Source organism: Belonocnema kinseyi, chromosome 4 (assembly GCF_010883055.1).
Source record: "Belonocnema kinseyi isolate 2016_QV_RU_SX_M_011 chromosome 4, B_treatae_v1, whole genome shotgun sequence".
Taxonomy (NCBI): domain Eukaryota; kingdom Metazoa; phylum Arthropoda; class Insecta; order Hymenoptera; family Cynipidae; genus Belonocnema; species Belonocnema kinseyi.
In genome coordinates this window covers 81,472,263-81,498,836 of record NC_046660.1, presented here as the reverse complement: position 1 = coordinate 81,498,836, position 26,574 = coordinate 81,472,263, and the positions used below count along the sequence as shown (strand labels likewise).

At 27.0% G+C, this 26,574-nt stretch overlaps 2 protein-coding genes across 3 annotated transcripts in view; one reads left to right on the top strand and one right to left on the bottom strand.

The window, feature by feature from the left end:
• LOC117170691 (adenylate kinase isoenzyme 1) overlaps positions 1–2,149 on the bottom strand; it is an 18,926-nt gene extending 16,777 nt beyond the window's left edge. The window contains exon 1 of the mRNA XM_033357664.1: positions 2,067–2,149. The gene's annotated coding sequence lies outside the window, so the exon portion shown is untranslated. The remainder of the gene's footprint in view (positions 1–2,066) is intronic.
• LOC117170690 (T-complex protein 1 subunit eta) lies at positions 1,693–25,417 on the top strand. 2 transcript variants are annotated; one of them, XM_033357661.1, is made up of 6 exons: positions 1,693–1,831; positions 2,923–3,183; positions 7,782–8,111; positions 10,704–11,176; positions 18,378–18,647; positions 24,951–25,230. In XM_033357661.1, the coding sequence occupies exons 1-6, from the start codon at positions 1,829–1,831 to the stop codon at positions 25,228–25,230; spliced, it is 1,617 nt and encodes a 538-aa protein (XP_033213552.1). In that variant the 5' UTR covers positions 1,693–1,828. The 2 variants fall into 2 exon arrangements, with proteins under 2 accessions (XP_033213552.1, XP_033213551.1); XM_033357660.1 differs by lacking the exon at positions 1,693–1,831 and adding an exon at positions 2,843–2,860 and having other exon boundaries at positions 24,951–25,417.
• Positions 25,418–26,574: the final 1,157 nt, after the last annotated feature.

Below are 26,574 nucleotides of genomic sequence, written 5' to 3'. Positions count from 1 at the left end.
AAATCCTGCGGTTGTCCTTATGACAAAATTTTCAATTATATATATATATATATATATACATAATAATGATTAAATCTTTGAAACCATCTGAAATCTCGTAAAATACATAAAATCAGATAAAGCCTTTTAAAATCCTTTGACATCTTTCATAGTTTTTGAAAATCCTTTAAAATACTAAAAGGTTTGAAATCGCTTAATACTGTAGAAATCCGTTAACATTTTCTAAATCTCTCAAATCCTATAAATAAATTTTTTGTAATCTTATAGAATATTTTAATTTCTTTTGGAATCCTCTAAATTTATCAAATATTGTAAAATTCCTTGAAATCTTCGAAATCTATTAAGTTTCTGGAATTTTACGAAATCATTTGTACTTCTTTAAAAAATATTTAATCTGTTCAAGTTTTCGATAATCAGGCTGGCCTTTTCAGTCTAGGAAACAAATTCTCGGTTATTTCTCATTTCGCGAAAATCTGTTACGAAATTAACAAATTCGCTCTCTTAAGAATGAATATTTTTTCATTGAAAGTTTGAGTCTTGAATTTTAAACTTTGAAATTTGAAGCTTCAAACATGTTTAATTTCTAAATTTTTTTAAACGCTAAATAATTAACGCGTAAAAAATGGAATCTTTTCTAGCACTTTTCAATCAATGATCAAAACATTTAAAAGTTTCTGTAGAGTGAAAATTTTTTTAATTGAAAGTTAAATTATTTCCATATTAAGTCGTTTCAATAGTTAATAATTATTCAATTGCTATTTATACATCCTAATTTAGCTCCTTAATTTGCAAATTAAAAATGTTCAAATTGCAGCAATTAAAATTATAACATTCAAAGTTTAATGTAGCACTCTGAAGTTTTAACAATTCATGGTTTGCGATTGCAAACAATTCAGATTCAAATTGTTTAGTTTTGAATATTTGAATTTTAATTGCTCATTTTAAAGGATTAGTAAACAATAATATTAAATATTAAAAAATTTCATTTTATTTTTAAATTAAATACTTTCACATTCAATGAATTAAAAATTTAATATTTTAGATTGAAACAATATTTGAATGCGATTTGAAATTGAAAAAGCGTTCAAATACTAAAATTACTAAAAAATACTAAAAATACTCAAATACTAAAATTACTAAAATTACTAATCCTAAAAAATTCTTTGAAATATTATTAAATGCCTCCATATTTTTTTAAATACACTATATACTTTAAAATCCTTAGAAATTTTTAAATCTTGCTAAATCCCATACAAAATCTTGAAATATTTAATATCTTTTAAAATTTCCATAAAAATGTTTAAATCTTTAAAATCCTCTGCAACCCTATAAAATCCGCAAAAATCTCTAGAATTCTTTTACAATTTTATTCAATTTAATTGAATCTCTAAAGTTCTCTAGAAATTCTTTGAAATTCCCTAAAATCCCAAAATGTATTTAAAAAAATGTAAAAAATAACCATACCTGTCAACGACCTTTTATTTCTACTCTGGTGTAAAGTAAAGTTCCTCTTTTTGTATAATTTTATGTTTATCGTATCACATTTTCTTTTTGGACTCCTTCATTTTCAAATTTTTTAAATATATTTAAAATGTCATTAAACTTCCTCCGTAACGTTTATACAAGAATTTTAAATTTACCGCACTTCTGCAGCACCCACCCACTCTGGCCACCAAAAGAGAGGAAGAAATGGCGAGTCACCAGAAAAACAAAATACCTAGACGAGAATCATTAAGATCCCGAGTCGGCAAACTCGTGTGTGAATAATCCAGCAAAAAGGTTTTTGGATAGTTGTACAAGTGTTTTCTCATCAAAAAAATAATTCAAAATGGTAAGTAGAATATAAAAAATGTATTGTGTGTTTCGTCACTCGCAAAGTAGTTTTGCATTCTCATGTTTTAAAGTGACAAATGAACGTTGACAACACGCGGTTACACACCTATATTATCTCCATTGTTAAATATCTAAAATACTATTTCACGGAGCCGGTGGACTCAAATTTGACAAATTTGCTAATTTTGCTAAAAATAAAATAGAAAATTTCAATTATTGATTTAATCACGTACCTCGATACTTTGATTATAGCAATATTCTTGTCGTTATTACGACGTTTCGTCTGCCTCACCGTATAAGGAAATGAAGTTGCACACTCATTTTCGAGCACGCGTTCTTCAGAGGAGAGGAGATGATATTTTGGAGTTTACTGTACTCCTAAAGACATTCATTTCTAGAGCGATTATTTATAAGTTTATTTTTGTTTTTAATGATTTGTTTACGAAATTTGCTTGAAAAATGATAAGAAACACTTACTAAATGTGCAGAAAATCCACCCTGATTCGTTCTATTAATTATGATTAGTCATTATTAAGAAAATGGTTTAACATTACAGGGCTTGTTAAATTCGTTATAAAAAATTGATTTTATTCACAAAAATTCGTTATATTTAATTTAAAAATAATATTTTTCATTTCTGTAATTCAAATCGTATACTGAATGAAATATTAAACCATATATAATTTAAGAATATTAAAATTTTGAATTGTTCAAATTTGTTTGCATAAACTGTGGTTAAATTTAATACATGCATTACTTACGAATAAATCATCTCAAATTGAATCACAATTTCACACACAATTTCTTATATACATTTTGTTGTTGATATGTGTAATTTGTTAAATCTTAAATCTTATTACAAAAACAAATGAAAACAGTAATGGATGAACGAAGAAGGGAATGAAAAATAAAAGAAGACGACTTTCAGTCGTTTTTTCAACACGTGATTGTATTGTGGAATTTTAAAGTCTTTTTCGTTGAATAACCGTTGTCACTTTCGCGAGGAAAAATGGGCAGATTTATGAAAGTAAATAAGATCTATCAACGAGTTGAATGTCGTTACTTGATTTTGTGATTTTTTATTTCCAGCAACCACAAATCATTTTATTGAAAGAGGGGACTGACTCGTCTCAGGGAAAGCCACAACTCATCTCTAACATAAATGCGTGCCAAATGGTGGTAGATGCTGTTCACACTACTTTAGGCCCTCGCGGGATGGATAAACTCATCGTGGATCAAAATGGAAAAAGCACCATTTCTAACGATGGTGCTACCATTTTGAAACTTTTGGACATCGTTCATCCCGCTGCCAAAACATTGGTAGACATCGCAAAATCTCAGGATGCTGAGGCGAGTTGAACAACAATTATAATAAGAGGGTTGCTATAGGTTTGGGAATTCAGGGTTGCCGCTGGACGGGGAATTTTTTTAAACCGGGAAATGACTGTGAATTTTAGGTTTGACCGGAAATTTTACAAATTTTTAGAAGAAAAATCTGTCCACGTTCGATTTTTACCGTTTTTAAATAATTAGTGGAATTGTTATGTTTTTAAATTACGCTATTATTTAGCTTACAATGCGTAATTCAAATTTTTTTCTTTAAAAATTTTCCATTAAACCTTTTTATTTCTAAGTTTCCACTTTTAATTTAAGGAATTTTTAAATGCTTTCTTAAAGATTTGAACAAGTAAAAAATAAAAGCCTTTGATGTGGACAATATTGGATAAAAAACATTTTTATTTAATAAATCAATTTTTTTTATTTATCTGTACTTTAAGTAATAAAAAGTGAACAAAAACGATTTGACAACACGATTTTAAACCAGTTCAAAATGTAAGAATTTTCAGATTTTAACGTCGAAACTTAAACAAATGATTTTTTAAACTTAAAAATTGAAACCAATATTTAAAAGTAAAGAATCTTGAACTGAATTGTTTGACATAGAAAACCTGGAATCGTTAAAATTTCGAAGAGCCTTTAAACTTCGAACATTATAATTTTAATTGTTGTATTTGAAAAATGCTTAAGTTGTGAGTGAAATTTTTTAATTTTGATGTATAGTTTACGAATGAACATTTTTAGAAAAAATTTGAGTAATTTTAAGAGATATTTATAAGTTTTAAAAGGATTAAAAATTATCATGCAAATTCGAGAAAGTTTTCTTAAAATATTCCAGAATCTCTTATGAAAATTTTGTTTAAATCTTTGAAAAACTTTTAAAATATTCTCTTAAAATAATTTTTCAAAATGAAAAGTTCTTTTTAATTTTCCTACGAGTCTTAAGAAAACGTTTTTATTCTTTTAAAGCCTTTCACAATTCTTGAAAAAATCTAATTTTTTCGTTTAACATCTGCGAAAATCTACATTTTGTTTTATATCAGGCTATCATTTCAAGTTTTACATTAAGTTTGAATCTTTTTGAAACTTCTACATATCTCTTAAAATTACTCAAATTTCCCCTACAAATAATAAATGTTCAATTGTTATTTATACATCCAAATTGTAAAGAAATTTTCTAAAATTTGCAGGATTTTCTGAAAATTGTAGAAAAAATTCAATTCATTTTGACAGATATTTAGAAGTTCTGAAAAAATATTCCCAAATAATTTTAAATTTAAAGCCAATTAAAAACATCTTCTAGATTTCTCAAGATTTTGAAACAAAATTTTGAAGCTTACTAAGGATGTTTAAACTATTTAAAAAGAAAATAATTGAATTTCCAATTTAGGAAGTGTTCAGCTAAAATTTTTTCAATTTTTGATGTTTCTAGCATAAAATTAAAAACGTGGATTTATATTTTTTTTTATTTTGAAAAATGTTAGTACCTTCAATTTTATACGCGTAAATTATTGAGAATTTAAATGTAGAATTTTTTTAATAAAAACTTTTAAATTTTAATTTTAAAAGTTCAAAATGTAACAGTTCCACTTTAAGTGCTTTCATTTGCAGCTCAATGTTTATTATCAAAAGTGGAAAAGTTTTTAGCTTTATTGTTCCATTTTTTAAATTTCAATGACCGTGAAAAATGTTTGCGAGACGGGGAAAAACCGGGAATTTATTTCGTCGATTAAAACGGCCACCCTGGAATTTCAAAAAAATCCAGTTATGTCTAGAAAAACCTGACGGGAAATTTTCGATACACTGAAGTTGAAGTTAATTTTATTATTATCTTGAAAAAACCAAAATTGATAAAAACTCATTCGTTTTGGTTGAAAATTCATATATTTTGGTAGAAATTACAGCGTTTTTGGTTTAAAATCGCAATTTATTGGTTGAAACTTAATCTGTTTTAGTTGATGATTCCAGTATGTTGTTGAAAATTCGTTCTTTTTCGGTTGAATTCAATTGTGTTTGGTTTAAAATTGAAATCTTTTGTAGTTGCAATATCGATAATTACATTTTTGTTGAAAACTCAAATGTTTGGGTGCACATTGAACTATTTCTTTGAAAAACAATTCTATTTGGTTGAACATTAATTTTTTTAATTAAAAATTTAACTAATATTTTCAAAAAGTTGAAAATGTATCGATTTGATACGAAAATGCAACTATTTTGTAGATAATTCGCCTTTTGGTGTAAAAGTAATATCAATATTTGAAAGTTTTACTTTTTGATTAAAAATGTATTTCTTTGGTGTGAAATTGAACTATTTTGTTGAAAATTCATTATCTTGATGAAATTCAACTGTTAGTTTGAAATTAATGTTTTTTTTTATTGAAAATTCATCCGTTTGGTTGAAAATTGAACTATTTCGTTGAAAGTTAATTTTATTTGGCTCAAAATTAATTTTTTAGTGAAAATTTATCTATTATTTTTTAAGTTGAAAATTCATCTGTTCTAGGTAAAAATTCAACTATTTTGTTGAAAATTCCCTCTTTTGGTAGAAAAGTAATCTTGATAGTTGAAACCTCATCTTTTTGGTTAAAAATACATTTCTTCGGTGTAAAATTAAACTATATTTTTGAAAATTAGTGTTTTCCGGTTGAGAATTCATCTATTTTGATTAAAAATCATAATTGTTTGTTTAAAAATTAATCTGTCCTTGTTATATTGTTAAAAAAATATATTATGTTGAAAAGTCATTTCTTTGTTTTAATTCAACTGTTGTTAGTTTAAAATTAAAATCTTTTTTAGTTGAACTATCAGCCACTACATTTTTCGTTGAAAACGTATCTGTTTGGTTAAAATTTTAAGTATTTCATTAAAAATTAATTTTGTTTGTTTGAAAATTAATTTTTGTACTGAAAATTTTACTAATATAAAACTATATAATAATATAATATGAAAGTAGTATCAGTAGTTTAAACTGTCTCTTTTTCGTTAAAAATTAATTTCTTTGATTGAAAATTGAACTATTTTGTTAAGAATTCAGGGGGGGGGGGTACAATTCATCTATTTTGGTAGAATTTGTTTTTTCTTTAAAATTAAAATATCAGATATAACATTTTGAAATTAATTTTTAAATTGAAAATTGAATTATTCCATCTTCGATTGAAAATTCATCTGCTTGGTTGAAAATTTAACAATTTCGTTAAAAATTAATTTTTTTGTTTGAAAATTAATCTTAATAGTTGAAACTTCTTCTTTTTGGTTTAAGATTTATTTAGTTAAAAATTAAATTATTTTTCTAAACATTTATTTTCCTAACTGAAAAATTAAATATTCTGTTTCCAGTTGAAAATTGGTCGTTTTGGTCAAAATTGAATTTTTTGACATGTAAATTCAACTACTATTTGCTTAAAAAAATTTTGTTCAAAACTTCATCGTTTTAGTAAAAACTTCGTTTCTTCAACAAAACATTTAACTAGGTCCATTTTTTGTGTGAAATCTATCTTCTCTGAGATAAAGTTAATCTTCTTGCTTAAAAATTCATCAGTTTGGTTGAAAATTGATCTATTTCGTAAAAAACTTATTTTATTTGCTTGAAAATTCATTTTTTAGCTGAAAATTAATTTTTAAAAAATTTTGCGAGAAAATTCATTTATTTGATTGAATATTTGACTCTTTTTTGTAGAAAATTATTCTTCTTTGTTGAAAATTCAACTATTTGGTTCAAAATTAATGGATTTTGTGTATGCATTTCTCCATGGTCAGGAAAAGTGTTTAAAATAAGTTTAAAACCCAAAGAGTGACCGTAAAATAGGCTGTTTTTAGTCTATTTTTTGGACCTCGCTAGCGACCTAAGGAAGAAACATAAAAATATGTTACAGGTATCAAATTATTCGTTATTGAAAACCAAAGTGAGAACCACTTCGTTTTTTGAAAATTTCAAAAAATCACCCCTATTTAGGGGTTCAGAAGACTCCTAAATAATTAAAAAATAGAAAATACCACTAATTATAAAATCTTCTTTCACGTCAATTCCTTATAAATCATGAAAATACGTTATTTTACATGTGTAAAGTTTATTTTATAGAAAAAATACAATGAAAAATGATTTGATAATTAGTGGTATTTTCTATTTTTCAATTTTGTTGGTGTCTTCTCAACCCGTAAATAAGGGTAATTTTTTAAAATTTTCAAAAAACGAAAAGCGATGCTTAGTTTGGTTTTCAGTGACAAGGAATTTGATATCTGTAACATATTTTTATATTTTTTCCCCAGATGTAAGGTTGTTTTTATACACAAAAGAAAAATTTAGAACGATCATGGAAAATGAAAAAATTGCTCAGTCAAATGTCAGGTAATTTTGAAATTGGGATTTTGTAGCAACCCTGTCTAATTTCTTAACTCTACTTATCAGAGTTTACCGATGTTGTAGAGAAATCGCATGCTCTGATCTTGCAGAGTAAATTAATCTATGAACTCTAGACTAGCAATTTCTGTCGAGATTGGAAATTGTTTCATAAATGTTCGTACAATTTTATCTCTCCAAATAATTTTTAAGTCTCGGGCGGAATGTCCAGTCTTTATTCAAGTCTTGATGTTAAATGATTGAAATAATGCAGGTTGGAGATGGAACAACGAGCGTAGTTCTTCTTGCTGGAGAATTCTTGAAGCAGATCAAGCCCTTCATTGATGAAGGGGTTCACCCCAGAATCATAATCAAGGCTTTCCGCCGAGGAATCGATCTCGCAGTTGAGAAAATCAAAGCCCTAAGTATCAAAATAGAAAACTCAAACGCTCCGAAGCAGAGAGCCCTCCTCGAAGAATGCGCCGCCACTGCGATGAATTCCAAATTGATTCATCAACAGAGAGAATTTTTCAGTAAAATGGTCGTCGATGCTGTCCTTATGCTTGATGAATTACTGCCTCTCAACATGATTGGAATGAAGAAGGTTAGTTTCTCAATATGTAGAGTTCTGAGCCGGTTATATTAATTTCAGAACTGTAACGAGAATCAGAATATTACAAAGAATATAACCGAGAAATATATTCTCTGAGAATTTATCAGAATCTCAGAATTTATTTTAATTAATAGAAAGTTGCATTTTTTCGTTAACTTTTAGGTTAAAAATTCACCTCTTTTTTTTAAATTTGTCTTTTTTGTTTTAAAATTTACCTGTTTTCAAAAATTTTGTCAAAAAGTCTCCTTTTTGGTTAAAAATCGTTCTTTGTTTGATAATTCAACTAATTTGTTTAAAACATTCAGTTGAATCGCTTTGTTAAGGGATAACTTTTTTTTGTTAGATTTATATTTTAAGTTGAAAAGTTATCGCGTTGCTTAAAAGTTTAATTATCTTGTTGAAAATTAATATTTTTTAATTGAAAATTCAACTACTTAGGTCAAAGTATCATTGTGAACACAAACTACATTGTGAAATTTTTCCTTATTGAAGGCTTATGTCTGGTTGAAAATTTAACTGTTTAGTGGAAAATTTTTCTTTTTGTTTTTGCTTTAGAGTTAATTTTTTAAGAGAAAATGTAACTTTTCCATTTTTGTAAGATTTATATTTTTTTTGATAAAAATTGGCGTTTTTTTTGTTGTAAAAAAATCATTTTTTGTTGAACAGTCATATATTTTGTTTGAAAATTGAATTTTTGTAAAGAAAATTTTTTCAAAGCTATTTTCTTAACAACTTATCTATTTCGTAGAAAATTTACTTTTGGTTTAAAATTTATATTTTGGTCTTGAAAAATGAACTGATATTTTCTGGATGAAAGTTCCATTTATAAAAAATAAATTTGTTTTTTATTACAAATTCATCTGCTTTAGTACAAAATTGATCTTTTTTGGATAAAATGCAACGATTTGGTAGAGAATTGAACTGTTTTGTTAAAAATTCATCCTTTTTGGTTAAAAAAATTCGTCTTTTTGGATTGAGAATTCAATTTTTTTCGTAGAAACTTATTATTTTTTTTTGTTACAAACATTCAATTTCTTATGTTACTGAGTTAACTGGAATCTTTTTTGGATGAAAACTTAAAATAAAATTCTTATTAAATTTCGTAATAAAAAATTATGCATTAAGATAAATTTCATATTTTTTGATAAAAATAAAACTATTTGTTAGAGAATTCAACAATTTTGTTAAAAAGTCATCCGTTTTGGTTAAAAAATTCGTTTTTTTTTTATTGAAAATTTAATTTTTCTGGTAGAAAATGATTTCTTGTTAAAAAATTCATAGTTTGATAGTGAAAACTCGACTAAAATCTTTTTTTACAGAAAATTCAACTATTTTTTTGAAAATTTATCTTTGATTTAAAACTTCATCTGTTATAGAAGAAATTAAATTTTTTGTATGAAAATGAAACTTTTTGGTTAAAAATCGTTCTTCTTGGCTTGATAATTCAACTAATTTGTTTGAAACGTTTGGTTGAATCGCTTTGTTATATATGTCTGACTGAAAATTTAACTTTTTAGTGGAAAATACTTCTTTTTTTAATTTCATTTTTGTGACAGAAAATGTAACTTTTCCATTTTTGTAAGATTGATATTTTTTAGTTAAAAAATCGCGTTTTTTGTTGTAAAAAATAATTATTTAGTTTTAAATTTCATTTTTTTGCGTAAAAATGCATCAGTTTCGGGGAAAATTAATTTTTGTTGAACAGTCATATTTTTCGTTTGAAAATTGAATTTGAAAAGAAAATTTGTCTTCTAATTTGAAGGTTCAATAATTTAGATAAACTTTTATTTATTTTTCGAGTGAAACACCTTTAATTGTTGGAAATTCGTCTTTTTGGTTTTAAAACTCTTTTCTTTTGTTGCGCAAATTTCATTATTTTGTCATTAAAATATAAACAATTACACTTTTTCGTTGAAAATTTGTCTTTTTAGGTTGAATATTCAAATATTATGTTAAAAATTCGATTATTTTGTTGAAAATTCTAGTAGTTTATTAAATAATTATCTTTTAAAGTAGAAACAAAAACATTTTTTTTTTGGTTTGAAATAAGTTAATACATCTGAAAATTTTAAATTTGTATATGAAACATTGTTTTATTCCGCTTATAAAATATTCTATGGTAAAAACATAAGATTAAAATACTGGTATTTGAATATTAATGATTTGAAATGAAAAACTAGTCAAAGAAAAGTCAGAGAGTTTCGAAAATGTCATGCGCCTAATTTTCCGGGAGTGGGGTCTTCTTATTCTACTTTGTGGTATTTATTAAGTAATGTGAGACAATTGAATTTCGAGGTTAGAGTTTCATTATAACAGTGCTAAATAATAATTAATGAGCTACTGCTTTGCATATTTGAAATTCCTGAATATGTCTGAGCTAGAAAATAATTTATATTCAACCGCTGATATAACCTGGACAAAAAAAATATTGTTGAAAATCATAAATTTTTTTAAATTCTCCTAAATTCTGTCATATTCTCGGATATATAACCTCAACTTAAATTTTTGGGGATTTAAGAACTCTACCTGCTCCCTGCAGTTCAATTTCTATTTTATTTGATTGATCAAAATTTTGGAAAACAGGTTTCCGGTGGAGCTTTGGAGGAATCTCTTCTAGTCGCTGGTGTCGCATTTAAGAAGACCTTTTCCTACGCTGGCTTCGAAATGCAGCCGAAAAAATACTCTCCCTGCAAAATCGCCTTGCTGAATATCGAACTGGAATTGAAGGCAGAGCGGGACAATGCCGAGGTTCGTGTTGATTCCGTTGCCGAGTACCAGAAAATCGTCGACGCTGAGTGGCAAATTCTCTACCAGAAACTGGACAAGATTCACAAAAGTGGAGCGAACGTTGTCTTGTCGAAACTGCCAATCGGAGATGTTGCCACGCAGTATTTCGCAGACAGGGACATGTTCTGCGCTGGAAGAGTCGCTGATGAGGATCTCAAGAGAACCATGAAGGCCTGTGGAGGAGCGGTCATGACGACAGTTCATGATATCGACGAAGCTGCTCTTGGAAAATGCGAGCTGTTTGAGGAAAAGCAGATTGGAGGAGAGAGGTAATAATTACTATTTTAAGAAATTAGAAAAAATCAAAATTTTAATTCTCCTTTAACTAACAAAATTCAAATTTAACTACGAAATCCTGGGAAATTAACAAAATTAAAATTGTAACGGTCAAATTTGGACCACACTCCTAAATGTCTCCATGTCAGGAAATGTCAGAGAATTTTTTCGAGAGCTTTACTAATTTTTTTTAATTGCAATATAAAATTAAATAATAATCAGGTTGGCGGCCGTTTTAATCAAAGAAAAAAATTCCCGGTTTTTCCCCGTCAATGAAATTAAAAAAATCGAACACTAAGTCTAAAAATTGTTCCATTCGAAATATTAAAAACTGAACTGCAAATAAAAACACTCAAAGTGAAACTACTGAATTTTAAACTTTGGAAATTGGAGTCTGAAAGTATTTTAATTCGACAATTTTTTATTCAAATGCTCATTAATTTACACGTATAAAATGGAAGCTGCGAACACTTTCAGTTTCAAAAATATAAATCCACGTTATCATTTTCAGTGCTCTAAAGTTTAAATTGAAGAATCAATCAATTAATTCAGAAATGTTCAACATTATACCATTTTAGCAATTTTAAATTCTAATTCCAGCTCAGAATTGGTTAAAAATGAAAAATCCGTGTTTAAATCCGGAATTTTAATTCTTTTAGAAAATTCTCCATTTTAACTAATTGTAAGAATTAGAATTTTTTGTCAAATGCCCTGTTCCAATTCATAATTAAATTTTTTCGAAAATACGTCGTTTCATCACAGAACAATAATTTGTTGGAAAAACTCAATTTTCCATTGTTAGTTGTTATTCTCGTGGATAAATTCCAGTTCCAACTCAGAATTCGTTAAAATTGAAACTTCCTTGATCAATTACGAAATTTTAACTTTTTGAAAATTTTCCGTTTCAACTAAGAATTAGAACTTTCGGTAAAATTTCCTGTTTCAACTTATAAATTTAATTTTTGACGAAAATATCCCGTTTTAACTTAAATTTAGAATACATTCTATTAAAAAATTCCCTGTTCCAGCTCGAAATTTATTTAAATTTTAACATTCCCTGTTCCAAGAAAAATTATAATTTTTTGGATGAATACCAGTTTTAACTCAGAATGGGTGAAATTTGAAAGTTCCCTGCTTCAGCTCAGAATTAGAATTCCTTGAAAAAATATCCTGTACCAATTCAAAATTTTTTTCCTTTTCGAAAATTTCCAGTATTATCTCGGAATTTGTTGAAATTTGAAAATTCCCGGTTCCAAGTCAGAATTATTATTATTCTGGATAAATTCCAGTTCCAACTATAAATTTGTAAAAGATTGAAAATTCTCTGATCAAATTAAAAGTTAAATTATTTTTATTTTAAATAGTTTAAAAACCCTTAAAATACTTCGAAATTTTATTTCAAGATCTTGAGACATTTACATGTTGTTTCAAATTTTTTCAAATTTAAAAATACTATTAAGAGTTTTTCACAGGTTCTAAATTTCTTTGAAAATAATTCGAATTTCAAATAATTTTTCAACATAAAAAATCATTTTCAATCTTCCTAGTAATCTTAAAAAATGTTATTCCTATATCAAAATTAAACAATTTCACTTACAAATTTGGTTAAACAGAGCAATAAAGTTGTAACGTTCAAAGTTCTTTTTTTTCGTTCAGTTTTGAATATTTATTTTATAATGACTGATTTTAAATAATTGAAATTAAATTTAAAAAAGCCTTTAATTAGAAATACATTATTTTTAAATTAAAAATAGTTTATAAAGTTTCAATAAAATTACGAACTGATGCCGAAACGTTTTATACAATCAATTATTATTTATTTTTTAAATCTTAAAGTTCAATTCAATTTAAAAAATCATTAATTAATTTATATTCACAGTTGATCAACTAAAAATGTTTTTTTTTCGTCAAAAACCGTCGATTGTAAACACATCTAAATTTTAATTGTTTAAGACTTTAAAACTGCATTTTAAAATCCTTTTAATTCAAATCTACGCTTCAAAATCTAAATTGGAAAATTTTTAAAGTAAAGATTTTCGAATTACGCATTCTAAACTACGGGATATAATTGAAAAAGACCACAATTTAACTAATTATTTTTAAAACAGATAAAATCAAAGTTAGACGGTTATTTTTTTCTAAAAATGGAATGCAAATTTAATTACTTTGTTGAAAGTTTAACTATTCTCTTTAATGTTAATTTTTTAAAAATAATATTCTTTGGTTGAAGATTTATCATTTTAGTTAAAGATTCATCTCTGGTTGAAAATTAATTTTTTTTAAATAAAAATTTATTTAATTTTTAATTGACAAATTATTAACTATTTTCTTGAAAAAAATTTTTTCTACTGAAAATGTAACTACTATTCCAATTGAATATGCCATTATTTTAGTTTAAAATTCATCTTTTTGGTTCAACATTAATTTTTTCAACTAATAACATAACAATTCAAATTTTGATGAATAATTTATCTTTTTTAATTGAAAATTCATGTATTTCGTTAGAAATTCGTCTTTGTTCGTAAATGAATCTTCTTGGTTAAAAATTAGTCTCTTTTTTTGCAAAGTAAAGTATTCCACTTGAAGATTAATTATTTTTGTAGAAATTTAAAAATTATTTCATATTTGGTTGAAAATTCATCTTTTTTATCTTATCTTTCTCTTATCTTATGTTATTTTAGCTAAAAATTCATCTTTTTTGGTTTAAGATAAGACTACTTGGTTGGAAGTTGATGCAAACGTTAAATAGGATTTTTAATTTGGATTTTGATCTAAATTAAATTTCTTAAATTTTGGTTGAAAGTTATACTTATTGGTTTAAATTCATCTTTTTCGTTAAAAAATCACTTATTCCAGTTAAAGATTCATCATTTTGGTTGAAAATTCATCACATTGATTACATTTTTGTTTTGTACAAAAATCATTCTTTTGACTGACAATTTAACTCTTTTATTTTTTTGGTTGAAAAGTGATAGCTGTCATCTAGTAGAAAAATGTGAATGAAAAAGTTAATTTTTGACATTAAAAAAAACAAGTAGATTTTTTCAATTATTTAATATTTGTTACGAGCCTTGAAATTAATGGACATTTTTTGTATTTAAGGTAATACATGCTTTGCAGGGTGAAAACTTCATTTTCAAAATTCTCTGATCTTTCCTTGACCGATCTTTTATTTTCCCTGACCAATAACGTTCAAATACCAGCTTTGTAATCTTGTGATATTTTTTCACATAGGATCTTTTATAAACGGAATAAAACAATATTTCAGATATAATTAAAAAAATAAATTTCTGTATTAAAAAAATACTTCCACAATAAAAGATGACTTTTTAACAAAATACTTGAATTTTCGACAAAGTGTTAAAATTTTTAATAAAATAATTAAGTTTTCGACTAAAAAAGTTAATTTCTCATTGAAAATAAATGTAATAGTTGGTACTTTAATAAAAAAAGATGAAATTCCATTTTTTCTTAAATAAACTTAAAAACCAAACAGACCAATTTTTAATGAATAAAGATTTTTCAGTTATGAAAAAAAAGTTCACCTAAATTGTTGAACCTTCAAGCCAGAAGATCTATTTTCTGTACAGAAATTGAAATTTCAACCAGACAATATGAATTTTCAACAAAAAATAAATTTGCAACCAAAGAGATAAACATTCATTCGAAACTTTTAACGAAAGAGATGAATTTTTAACTAAAAATATGAATCTTTAACAAAAAAATTATTTCTTGTCAAAGTGGTGCAAATAAAATGTTAAAAGAAAATAGTTTAATCCTCAAGAAAAGAAGATAAATTTTCAACCAATCGGTGGTATTTTTATTCAAGAAAGATGCAATTTCTACTAAAGCAGATACATTTTTCATTAAAAACAAATTTTCAACAGAAAAATATATTAAAATTTGGATCCAAATAAGGTTTTAGTTTGACTTTTTACGTAGATACTTAAATTTTCAACCCAAAAAGACAAACTTTCAACAAAACATTTGAGTTTTTAACCAAAAAAGGTATATCTATTTAGCAAGATTGTAGAATCTTTAACCAAATAGTTGCATTTTAATCCAAGAGGAATGAAATTTCTACAAAGTCAGATGTATTTTTAAATGAAAGATACAAATTAAAAAAAAAGGTTAAATTTTCAGCAAAAAACCATTCTACGAAATAGTTGAATTTTCAACCAAAACGGATGACTTTGATCAAAATTTTAAAAATTTTAAACAATTGATAAAATTTATAACTAAAAAGATCCTGGAAAATTTATTTAAATACGCTATTCAAAACCTACAATCACTGAAATTTAAAAAAAAATTTTGAAATATTTGGAAATCCTCTGAAATCCTTTGAAATCTTTTAAAAAATATGAACTTAATCGAATAAACTTAAAAAATGTTGAATGATTTTGCAGATGACCGCAAAGTTTAGAACGTTCAAATGAACGACGAAAAAAAATTTTTTTTTTACGATTTTTTTTTGGTTGAAATTATTTTTGGCAATCTAAAAACGCATTTTATGCAAAAATATAGTGTAAAATAAGTCTAACCGTTCGGAATCAACACCAGACGAAATTTTTTGGTGTTGAGAAACCTCGCCCCAACCCCTAAGAACCACCCCTATGATAAATGATATTTGAAATTAGTAAAATCGACAAAAACAGCCAGATGGTAATAAAAAGTTGGGTGTTTAGCGTCCTGAAAAAATACATATACGATCATTTAATAGCTTAGAAAAATAATAAAAAGCATCCCCCTAATCATGGTAGTGGCAGAATATCTCCGCCGGATACCAAAAAACCACCCCTAATGAAATCCAATTTTTGAAAATTCTGAAAATCGACAAAAACAGGCAAAGGGTAATAAAAAGTTGGGTGTTTAACATCCTGAAAAATTACCCCTTTTGTTCCCCCGACTAATGCTGGTGGTAAGAAACCTCACTCGAAAACCGAAAACCCAGCCCTAATTAATAAGTTCCCAAAATTCCGGTAAATGTCTAATTCAGTTCGAAATTAATACAATTTGATTTCATTAAGGGTGGTTTTTCGATATTCGACCGAGGTTTTCGGCCACTACCATAATTAGTGGGATTCTTTTTATTAATTTTCTAAGCTATTAAATGATCGTATATGTATTAATTTCGAACTGAATTGGACATTTACCAGAATTTTGGGAACTTATTAATTAGGGGTGGGTTTTCGGTTTTCGAGCGAGGTTTCTTATCACCAGCATTAGTCGAGGGAATAAAAGGGGTAATTTTTCAGGACGTTAAACACCCAACTTATTATTACCCTTTGCCTGTTTTTGTCGATTTTCAGAATTTTCAAAAATTGGATTTCATTAGGGGTGGTTTTTTGGCATTCGACCGAGGTGTTCTGCCACTACCATAATTAGTGGGATTCTTTTTATCAGTTTCCTAAGCTATTAAATGATCGTATATGTATTAATTTCGAACTGAATTACACATTTCCTAGAATTTTGGGTACTTATTAATTAGGATGGGTTTTCGGTTTTCGAGCGAGGTTTCCTACCACCAGCATTAGGCGGGGGAAGAAAAGGGGTATTTTTTCAGGACGTTAAACACCCAACTTTTTATTACCTTCTGGCAGTTTTTGTCGATTTTACGAATTTCAAATTTCGTTTATCGTAGGGGTGATTCTTAGGGGTTGGAGCGAGGTTTCTCAACACCAAAAAATATCGTCTGGTGTTGAGTCCGAACGGTTAGACTTGTTACTCTCTTAAATATCTATTAAGTTTATCGACTTTGTAGTCGACTTTTCTGTCACATCTACAAAAATCACGTTACGGGTTGCTAGTCACCCCCTAAGTAAGAAATTTGGCAATATTTTTGCATGAAATTCGTTTTTAGATTGCCAAAAACAATTTCAACCAAAAACAAAACGTAAAAAAATTTTTTTTTTCGTCGTTCATATGAACGTTCTAAACTTTGCGGTCATATTTTGCAGGCATTATTAATTTGAAAAATTGTGAGAGAATAAAATTTTTTTATGCATTTTTTTTAAATACCCTAAAATCCATTAAATTCTTTCAAATCTTTAGAAATACAATGCAATATTTGTAAATCTCTTCAAATATTTGAAATCCTTTGAAATCCCTCAATTTGTTTGAATAAGTTCTTTGAAATCTGATAATATTTCTTGAAATTGCTCAACATTTTTTTAATCTCTTGAAACTTCTTTAGAATCCTTTAAGATAATCTGAAATATTTCCAATTCTTTAAAATTTTTGAAGTTCTTAAAACTTACTTTGAACTTTTTGAAATACTATAAAATCTTTAAAATACTTCAAAATTTCTTGAAATTTTTTAAAATATCCCTAAACTTAAAAATATTTGGAAATGCCTTGAAATATTTTAAATCTCTTCAAACCTTTAAAATGATTTGAAATCCCTCAATTCTTGAGAGCAAATTCTTCAAAATTTCATGAAAATATTATAAAGCCCTTTAAAACCCCCTGAATTTATATGAATCTGATATTTCTTAAAATTCCTTGCAAATTTTTAATTTGTTTAATCTTTTAAAAATTCGTTAGAATCTTTTAAAATATTCTAAAATCTTTAAATACTTGGAAATCTATTGCAATCTCTTCAGATTCTTGAAATCCATTAAAATTACATAAAATCTGATAATATACCTTGAATTCTGTTGAAATATCTGAAGGTCTATGAAATTCTTCAAAATTCCTTAAAAATCCTAGAAATATTTGCAAATCATCTGAAATCCTTTAGCATCTTTTAAAATATGTTTGTTTAACCGAATATACTGACAAAAATGTTTAATGACTTTGTGGGTTGTAGTAGTTTCAAAATTTGTAAAAAACTATGTTTTTATGGATATTTTTTACAGAATGATGGGAAAAAAATGCAAAATCTAATCTAACTATACCAGTATGAAAACTTTATAAAATTATTACAATCTTTTATTGTAAAATTACCACACTTTAATCTTATATACTATAATTTTGGAAATATGAATTTATAAGGTTGCTTTGTTAAACATCTTACGTAACAGTGTCGCCCCCCCCCCCCAATTGTCACGAAATTTATGGACAGTCCCTAATAATTGTTCGGAATTTAAATTTAAATAGCTGCTACTATGGTTTTTATTCAAGATTGCCATTTTATTATGAATTTTTTAGTTATTGTCTATTGATATATTAATTTCTACATTTATTTTTTTTAAGGTTCAACTTCTTTAATGGATGTGTTAATGCAAAGACGTGTACGTTTATCTTGAGAGGAGGAGCCGAACAATTTTTGGAAGAGACCGAGAGGTCTTTGCACGACGCTATCATGATCGTAAGACGCATGATTAAAAACGATGCAGTCGTCGCTGGCGGTGGCGCTATCGAAATGGAACTTTCTAAAACTCTTCGAGATTATTCGCGAGTGATTGCTGGAAAAGAGCAGCTTCTCATCGGAGCAATCGCCCGAGCTCTTGAGATTATTCCAAGGTACTTATCAAACTCCTATTTTTAAGGATTTTAATTCATTATCTGATATTTAAGGTGCCTAGCAACATTGAAAATCTGGTATACTCCTTCATTTTCTGTTTCAAAGTCTGAAACTCTGGAAATTTTCTTGAATTTTGTGTAAAACCCTTTAATTTAAATCGTTTTTTCATTCTTTGCTTATAAAAAATGCGAAGAGTAATTTAAATCGTTTAGTATATTATGAAAGAAACTTCTGGTTTAGAAGAAAAAAAATTCCTTTATTTTTTTAATCATATTACATTTTTTTTAGTCCTTTATAATATTTTTGAAATGAGTTTTATGACAGTAAAGCTTTTGCTTAAAAAATTTTTTATTTAATTAAAATGCGAAGAGTAATTTGATTATTTTAGTCTACTATAAAAGAAACTTCTTCTTTAAATTATCTATAAGAAGAAATTCTGCTTGAATTTTTTAAATTTTGCAAACCTGGAAATTTCCTTCGATTTTTCACAAAACCCTCGAATTTAAAAAACTTTTTTGTATTCTCTGCATATCAAACATTTATTTTACTGAAAAGCTTTTAGTCTATTATAAAAGAAATTGATCGTTTAGAAATGGAAATCTTGTTGATCTTTTTTTAAAAGCTGTATTGAGTGGTTATTTTTGAATTTGTAGAATTCTTATTCTTATAGAAATGCTTCTCTTTTTAAACACTTATGATTTAAAGAAAATAGAAACTTGTTTATTTATGCTTATATTAAAAAATGTTTGCCAATGAAAAATACAATCGCAGAATCCGACATCGCACATGGGAAATATAAATGTGAATAACAATTTTTTGAAATCACTGAAAAATAAAAGTTAGTGATTTTATTTCCCACCATTTTGTGATGAATACTAATTCTTTTCATTATTATATTTTTGGTTGAGAATTAAAAATTCTAGTATTTGGTGACAAATGTATCGTTTTTTGTTGAAAGTTTAACAATTTGGTTTAAAATTGATGTATTTTGTTGTAAATTCGGCTTTTTGGTAGAAAGTGTTTCTTCTTGATAGAAAGTTCAACTGCTTAGTTGAAAGTTGAATTACATTGTTAAAAATTTATTTTTTTAGTTGCAGATCCATATTTTGGTTTAAAATTGAAATATTTTGTTGAAAAATTATGACTTTTTTTGTTGAATACAAATAATATTTGATTAAAAATTCATCCTTTTTGGTTGAAGACTTAACTATTTTATTGAAAATTAATTCTTTTAACTGAAAATTTAGCTACTCCATTTCTATTGTAAAATTGATCGTTTTTAGTTGAAAATTCAATAATTTGCTTCCAAATTGTTCTATTTTTTTGTAAATTCGTCCTTTTTCATAGATAATTAATATTCTTGGTTGAGAATTCAACTACTTGGTTTATAGTTAAATACTATGTTAAAAATTCAATTTATTAGTTGAAGATCTATCTCTTTGGTTAAAACTTTAAATAAGTTGTTAAAATTCGATTTTGTTTAGTTGAAAATCAATTTTTTGAACTGCAAATTCAACCATTCTTTTTTTGGTTGGATATTGTTGGGTCAAAATTCATCTTTTAAGGTTTGAAAGTCAACTGTTTTTTAAAAACATTCGACTGTTTAGCTAAAAGACTCAACTGTTATGTTGAGAACTCATCTCTTGGTAGAAAATTTAATTTTTTTTTTGGTTGAAAATTCAACAATTTTGTTGAAAATTTAATGTGTATTTCGACTTAAAATTTTTAGCGTTTCATATTGAATTAATTATAGTAGCCATATATTAATTTTATTGAAAAGAATTTGTTCTAATATTCTTGTGAAAAATTACCCTATTTTTCCTGTTTTTGTTTAAATGTTTTATTTTATTTTTGGCGTTTATCAAATTCAATCGAAGAAAAAAAAATTACTTACAAATGGGGGGGGGTCTTATTTGTGGCTTATACCTGGGGTGGGGGGTCAAGTTTTGTGTTGATCTGTGTCGAAGAAGTGGAGGGGTTCTAAATAGCGTGACGTTGTTTTTGAACAGTTCCTTCGTCAGGGTATCCAGCTACCTTGAAAACTTTGAAAACCTAGAATTCTCTTTGCATTTTTATTTTAACCTTGAAAACCTGCAAATCTCCTTCAATTTTTCACGGAAACCTAGAAATTAATTTTTTTTCTTTTGAAACAGTTATTTTATTGAAAAGCTAAAGGCAGTTTAAATCTTGTTGTCTATTATAAAAGAAACATCTCGTTCAGAAGAAATCTTACTATTGAACAATTTTTTATCTTTACAAGATATAATTGATGTTTTACTCATTACTTTGATTAATTATGTAAGTTTTTTATTTCGTCTCCGCTAATATAGAATATCAAATTTCAAAACATTTCAAGAATTTACACGATTTCAAATCTTTCAATGATTTATAACGAATGCAAAAGGTTTCACAAATGTTTCAAAGTTGTTAAACTATTTTAAAAGGTTTCAAACAATTTGAAAAGATTTCAAACGAACAGAAAAGATTTCATAAATAAAGATTAACCCTTCAAGGGCACACTTCCGTAAAATTACATAAAGGGCATACTGGGTGTTAGGTACCCAAGGGTATTCAAACGTGTGTTGTGCCGACGGTGTTGGACAGTTTTTTACAAAAAAATCAATTAATGATGTTTAATCTATCTAGTTTAACGAGAAAAAGGTATCGTAACAGTTTTTGAAATTTAAAGTAGTTGAAAAAATGACTTCTTTAACTCTAAAATTCATAACTTTTTAGGTTTTTGATATTTTTACTTAAAATTTTACTTGAATACTTTCGAGAAAAATATGAAAAATATGAAAAATAGGTTTTCATATCATTCGTTAAGCTGGCGCCATATGTTCCATTTTCTTGAATTTGGTACGTTTTGTTAAAGCGCAAATAAGTCGCTGGGTGTTATATAACCAGTATGCCCTTTAAGGGTTAAAGAAAGCTTTCACAAAGATTTAAAAGATTTCAAAATTTCCAAACAATTTCCAGAAGATTTCAAGGATTTTAAATATTTCGCTAAAATTTAACCGTCTACCGCATGGCGTATCATATATGATACACATCGTTTTAAGCCGAAAAACATATTCTTGTGAAGTTTAAATGGTTTAAAAACCCCGCCAACTAATTGTTAGTCCATAGCTTTACTGTAAAAACACCACAGAAAAAAAACACAAAACAAAAACAAACAGACATTGTTCTATAGCCTTCCTAAAAACGCCTGAAGTTTTTCGTTGGAAAGAAAAAAATCATGCGGTACCCGATTAAAAAGATTCTAAAATATTTCACAGAAATTTCAAGATTTCAGAAAGATTTTAAGTACCTAAAGAGATTTCAACGAATTCACAAAGTTTCAAGGATTTCAAAGACTTATGTTCGCAAAAAATTAGGAATTTGTTTATTTATAGTTCTGCTTTGTTTAACAATTTTTGGTTAACAGAAAATGAAATGGCTCATTTTTTTACATCTATAACAAACGGTTATTTCATTATTTGATGTAAAAAAAAAGAAGACCTTGAAAAACTTGACTTCTTGACCTGGAAAATCTGGAAAAGACGTACAGGGTGGCGACTTGACCGGGAAAGACCGTGAAATAGCCGGGAACATTATTGACCGGGAATTTACTTCTTATCGTAGTAAAATTCAAGTTTTCATTATTTAAATAATTTTTGTCAATTTAGAAAAAGGATTTCTATTTTATCTATAGTCGCAGGACATACGAGTATGTTTGTTAGATTGCGGACTTATTTACTAAAAATTTACTGAAATTCATCTCAGGTTGAAAATGTGACTACTATTCTGAAAATCAATTTTGTTGTTTGTTAAGAATTCGATTTTTAACAGAAAATTTAACTATTCTGTTTTTGATTACTTGATCGTTTTTGGTTGAAAATGTATATTTTTTCGACGAAAACTCATGTTTGTACATTTATGTACTATGTGAAAAATTTGCCATTTTTGTAGAAAAATAATCTTTACGGTGAAAAATTCATCAGTTTATTTAAAAATTAATTTCTTTAACTGAAAATTCGCATGCCCATTTTTGGTTGAAGATTAATGTTTTCTTATTCAAAATTCAAAAATTTGAATGAAAATTTGTCTTTGTTAAATTGAAAATTCAACCATTTCGTTGGAAATCGACATATTTTGTTCAAAATCGATTTTTTTTGTTAATTATCTTTTTTGCAAGTTAATCTTATGGTTTAAAAATGATTTCTTTTGATTAAAAATTCAAGTATTATTGTTTGAAGATTCATAATTTTAATTATAAATTTATTTCTTCGTATGAAATATGAGCTATGTGATTGAAAAATTGTTTTTCTGTGGATTAAAAGGAATTTTTTGCCGAAAAATTAACTATTTTGTTAAAAATTTGTTTCTTTTATGACTGAAATTTTTTTTGTTAACTGAAGATTGAACTAATATGCCAGTTAAATATTCCATAATATTAGATAAAAATTCATCTCTGGTTGGACATTCATTTATGAATGGAAAATTTATTTATTCAATTTTTGGTTAAAAATTCATCTTTTTTTATAGAAATTACTCTTCTTGGTTGAAAATTCATAACTTTGTTCAAAGATTGCAATTAAAGATTTATAGTTTTAGTTGACAATTCGTCACTAAGTTTGAAAATTTAACTAATTTTTTTAAAGTTAGTTTTTTTGTTTTTTAAAGTTAGTCTTGTTTTAGAAAAGTAATTTTTTTAACAGAAAATTTAACTTATTCCAATCGAATATTCCATAGTTTTAGTTGAAGATTCATCTGCATAGTTGCACATTAATTGTTGTAATTTAAAATTTAATTACTTATGTTCTAGTTGACAATTTATCGTTTGTAGTGAAAATTAATTTGTTGTTAAAAAATCAACTATTTCAGTCGAAGATTCATTGTTTTAGTTGAAAACTCGTAGTTTTGGTTTAAAATACAACTATTCCATTTTTGTTAAAAATTAGTATTTTTTAGTAAAAAATTTAAGTACATATTTTTGTCAAAATTCATTTATCTTGCTATTTTTTGCTCTTTTGTGTTCAATTATGTTGAGAATGAACGTCATTAATTAAAATAAATGTTTACGTTTAGCTGCAAATATGAAATGTTACTTGATGCTAGATGTAAACGATCTACCCAAATCGTTTCAAAATTAAAAACAAGTAAACGCGTTTTTTTTTTTTAAATTAATTTTGATTTTTAATGGTGCCTGTTGGGACTTCAAATTTGTATGGGAAAATGCATGGAAAAAGTCACTTTTCGGTATTTTTCGAATAATTGTTCAGGGTTAGGAAAAGTTTACATTCAAGTTATAAGACTTGTAGAGAACTTTCAAACGAAGAATTTGATCAATTATACATATGGGTTTGACGCCCCTAACCCACCCCCACGGTGCCCTGAAAATTACCCTCAAATCAAAAAATGTACATTCTTCAGGAAATTGACTCTTTTTAAGCAGTTTGTTCTCCTTTTTTTCCGGAAATCATTACTATAGTTCTACTGGAATGTTTACAAATCTTTTTCAATTCATTTATATTGATTTAAATAAATTCTGTTTGTTTAAATAATCTGTTTTTCTCGAAAATTCGTCTAAAATCTGTTTTTTGAGATCGAAATGGCAGTTTATTATCTCAAAAAGACTTCATTTATTTCAAAAAAATTTCCTATTGTTTAAAAAATTAATTATTATTATCAATTTTCAACTTTTTTTCAAATTATGGTAGAAAAAGATTTTTAAACATTCGAATAGACCTATAGTAATGATTTCCGGAAAAAGTGGAGAGCAAACTACTCAAAAGAGTCAATTTCCTGAAGAATGTACATTTTTTTATTTAAGGGTAGATTTCAGAGCAGCGTGGGGTTGGGTTAGGGGCATCAAACTCATATGTATATTAGGTCAAATTCCTCGTTGGAAAGTTCTCTACAAGTCTTATGATTTTAATGTGAACTTTTTCCTAACCCTGAACAATTATTCGAAAAATACCGAAAAGTGACTTTTTTTCATGCATTTTTCCCCTGCAAATTTGAAGTCCCAACAAGCAGCATTAAAAATAAAAATAAAAATACGCATTTACTTTTTTTGGATTTCGAAACGATTTGGGACGATCGTTTGCATCTAGCATCAAGAAAATTTTTGCAATACAATTTTGGACCACCCTAATGTACAGATAAGTCGACCTGGAAAATCATGATGCTTTTTTCTTACCAGGAAAAACTTGAAAAAGATTTTGAGTTTTGTTCTTAAAAATCTTTAGACAACCTGCAATTCTAATAATAATTATTCTAACCCACTATTTTAATCCACTCTAATTTTGTAATTTTAGACAACTCTGTGACAATGCCGGATTCGATGCAACGAACATCTTGAACAAATTGCGACAGAAGCATCACCAGGGAAAATGTTGGTACGGAGTGGATATTGTGAATGAAGATATTGCAGATAATATGGATGCTTGTGTCTGGGAACCGGCAGTCGTGAAAATCAATGCGCTCACTGCCGCATGCGAGGCTGCTTGTCTCATTCTGTCGGTTGATGAGACCATCAAGAATCCTTCCAGTCAAGCGCAACAAGGAGGTGGTCGTGGCATGGGCAGGCCTATGTAATAACAATAGTCTAAGTGGGATTTAAAATTTGAATCTAATTACGTTTAAAGGTTTAACTTGATACTCAGGACTCTCAAGAGTTCTTTTCTGTTTGCACGAGCGAATCGATCTACGCAAGTTTTGGCACTGTTTTAAACATTTAAATGTACCAATAAGTATAATACAACTGCTTTTTTTACCAAATTTACTACATTTCAATACTTTCTTTTTTTAGATCTAGTAAACGGTGGTAATTAAATAGGTCAGGGTGTCTACCCTACCTGGAAAACCTGGAATTGTCAGGGTATTTTTATATACTTGGGAAACCCTGGAAATATCAGGGCATTTTTTTCGAGAGCGTGTTTAATTTTTTGTTTAAATTACAATATAAAATTAACTAACAATGATTCTTCATTTTTGAATGTAGCTTTATATTGACTGTATTTAACTTTTTTTTAATTCGTTTTTTCTTTGGCTTGAAATTAATTTTTTAACTGAAAATTTAACCATTCTATTTTTACATTCTCATCATTTATGATTGAGAAAGTATTAGAATTGTCGGAAATTTGACATCACACTTTTTCAACGGATCTCCACGTTTAGAGACCCCCTGAATCCGAAAATCAGGTTTTCACGATGGCGTTTCTCCGTCTGTCCGTCCGTCCGTAAACACGATAACTCTCGAAAAAATGAAAGAATAAAATTCATCTTCGGCACACTTTGTTTAGGTCCTAAAAGAAAGGACGAGTTCGTGAACCAGCCATTTTTGATAAAAATTCAAAAAGGGAGCGCATTTTGAAAATATTTGAGACCACTTTTTTCTGAATTTGAAAATTCTATGTACGGATATTTATAGTATTAAAAAGAAAAAACAATTGATCCTTATGACGTTTTTCGATAAAAAGAAAATTATCAGAGTTATAGCGCTTTCAAAATTTTTTTAATCAACTGAAAATCAAAATTTGTAGCCAAAACACGCACGATATGAAAAAAAGTCAAGAAAAGAAAAACATTTCTTTTTGAAAGCCCTACAAGGTTATCATAACCAATTTTTGGATTTTCTTCAAAAATCGAAAATTCAAATTTTGATTGCACAAAAAATAATGGAAAATAAAAAATTCCATTTTGTGGACAAACTATGTGGGATACGAAAAAAGATGAATTAACAAAAATAGTTATGCCGAAAAAGATCTACAATTTCGTTAAGAATCACTTCTTGATAGGACGCGTACTTTTTGTTTTATTCGTGAGAAATAACGTTAAAAAAAATAAAATAAAAAAAAGTGTGGAAAAACGAAGAATGTTACGAGAAAAAAAGTCCAACAAAACCTGTTTACAAAACCTGTCTGTCGGAAAACGAACGCG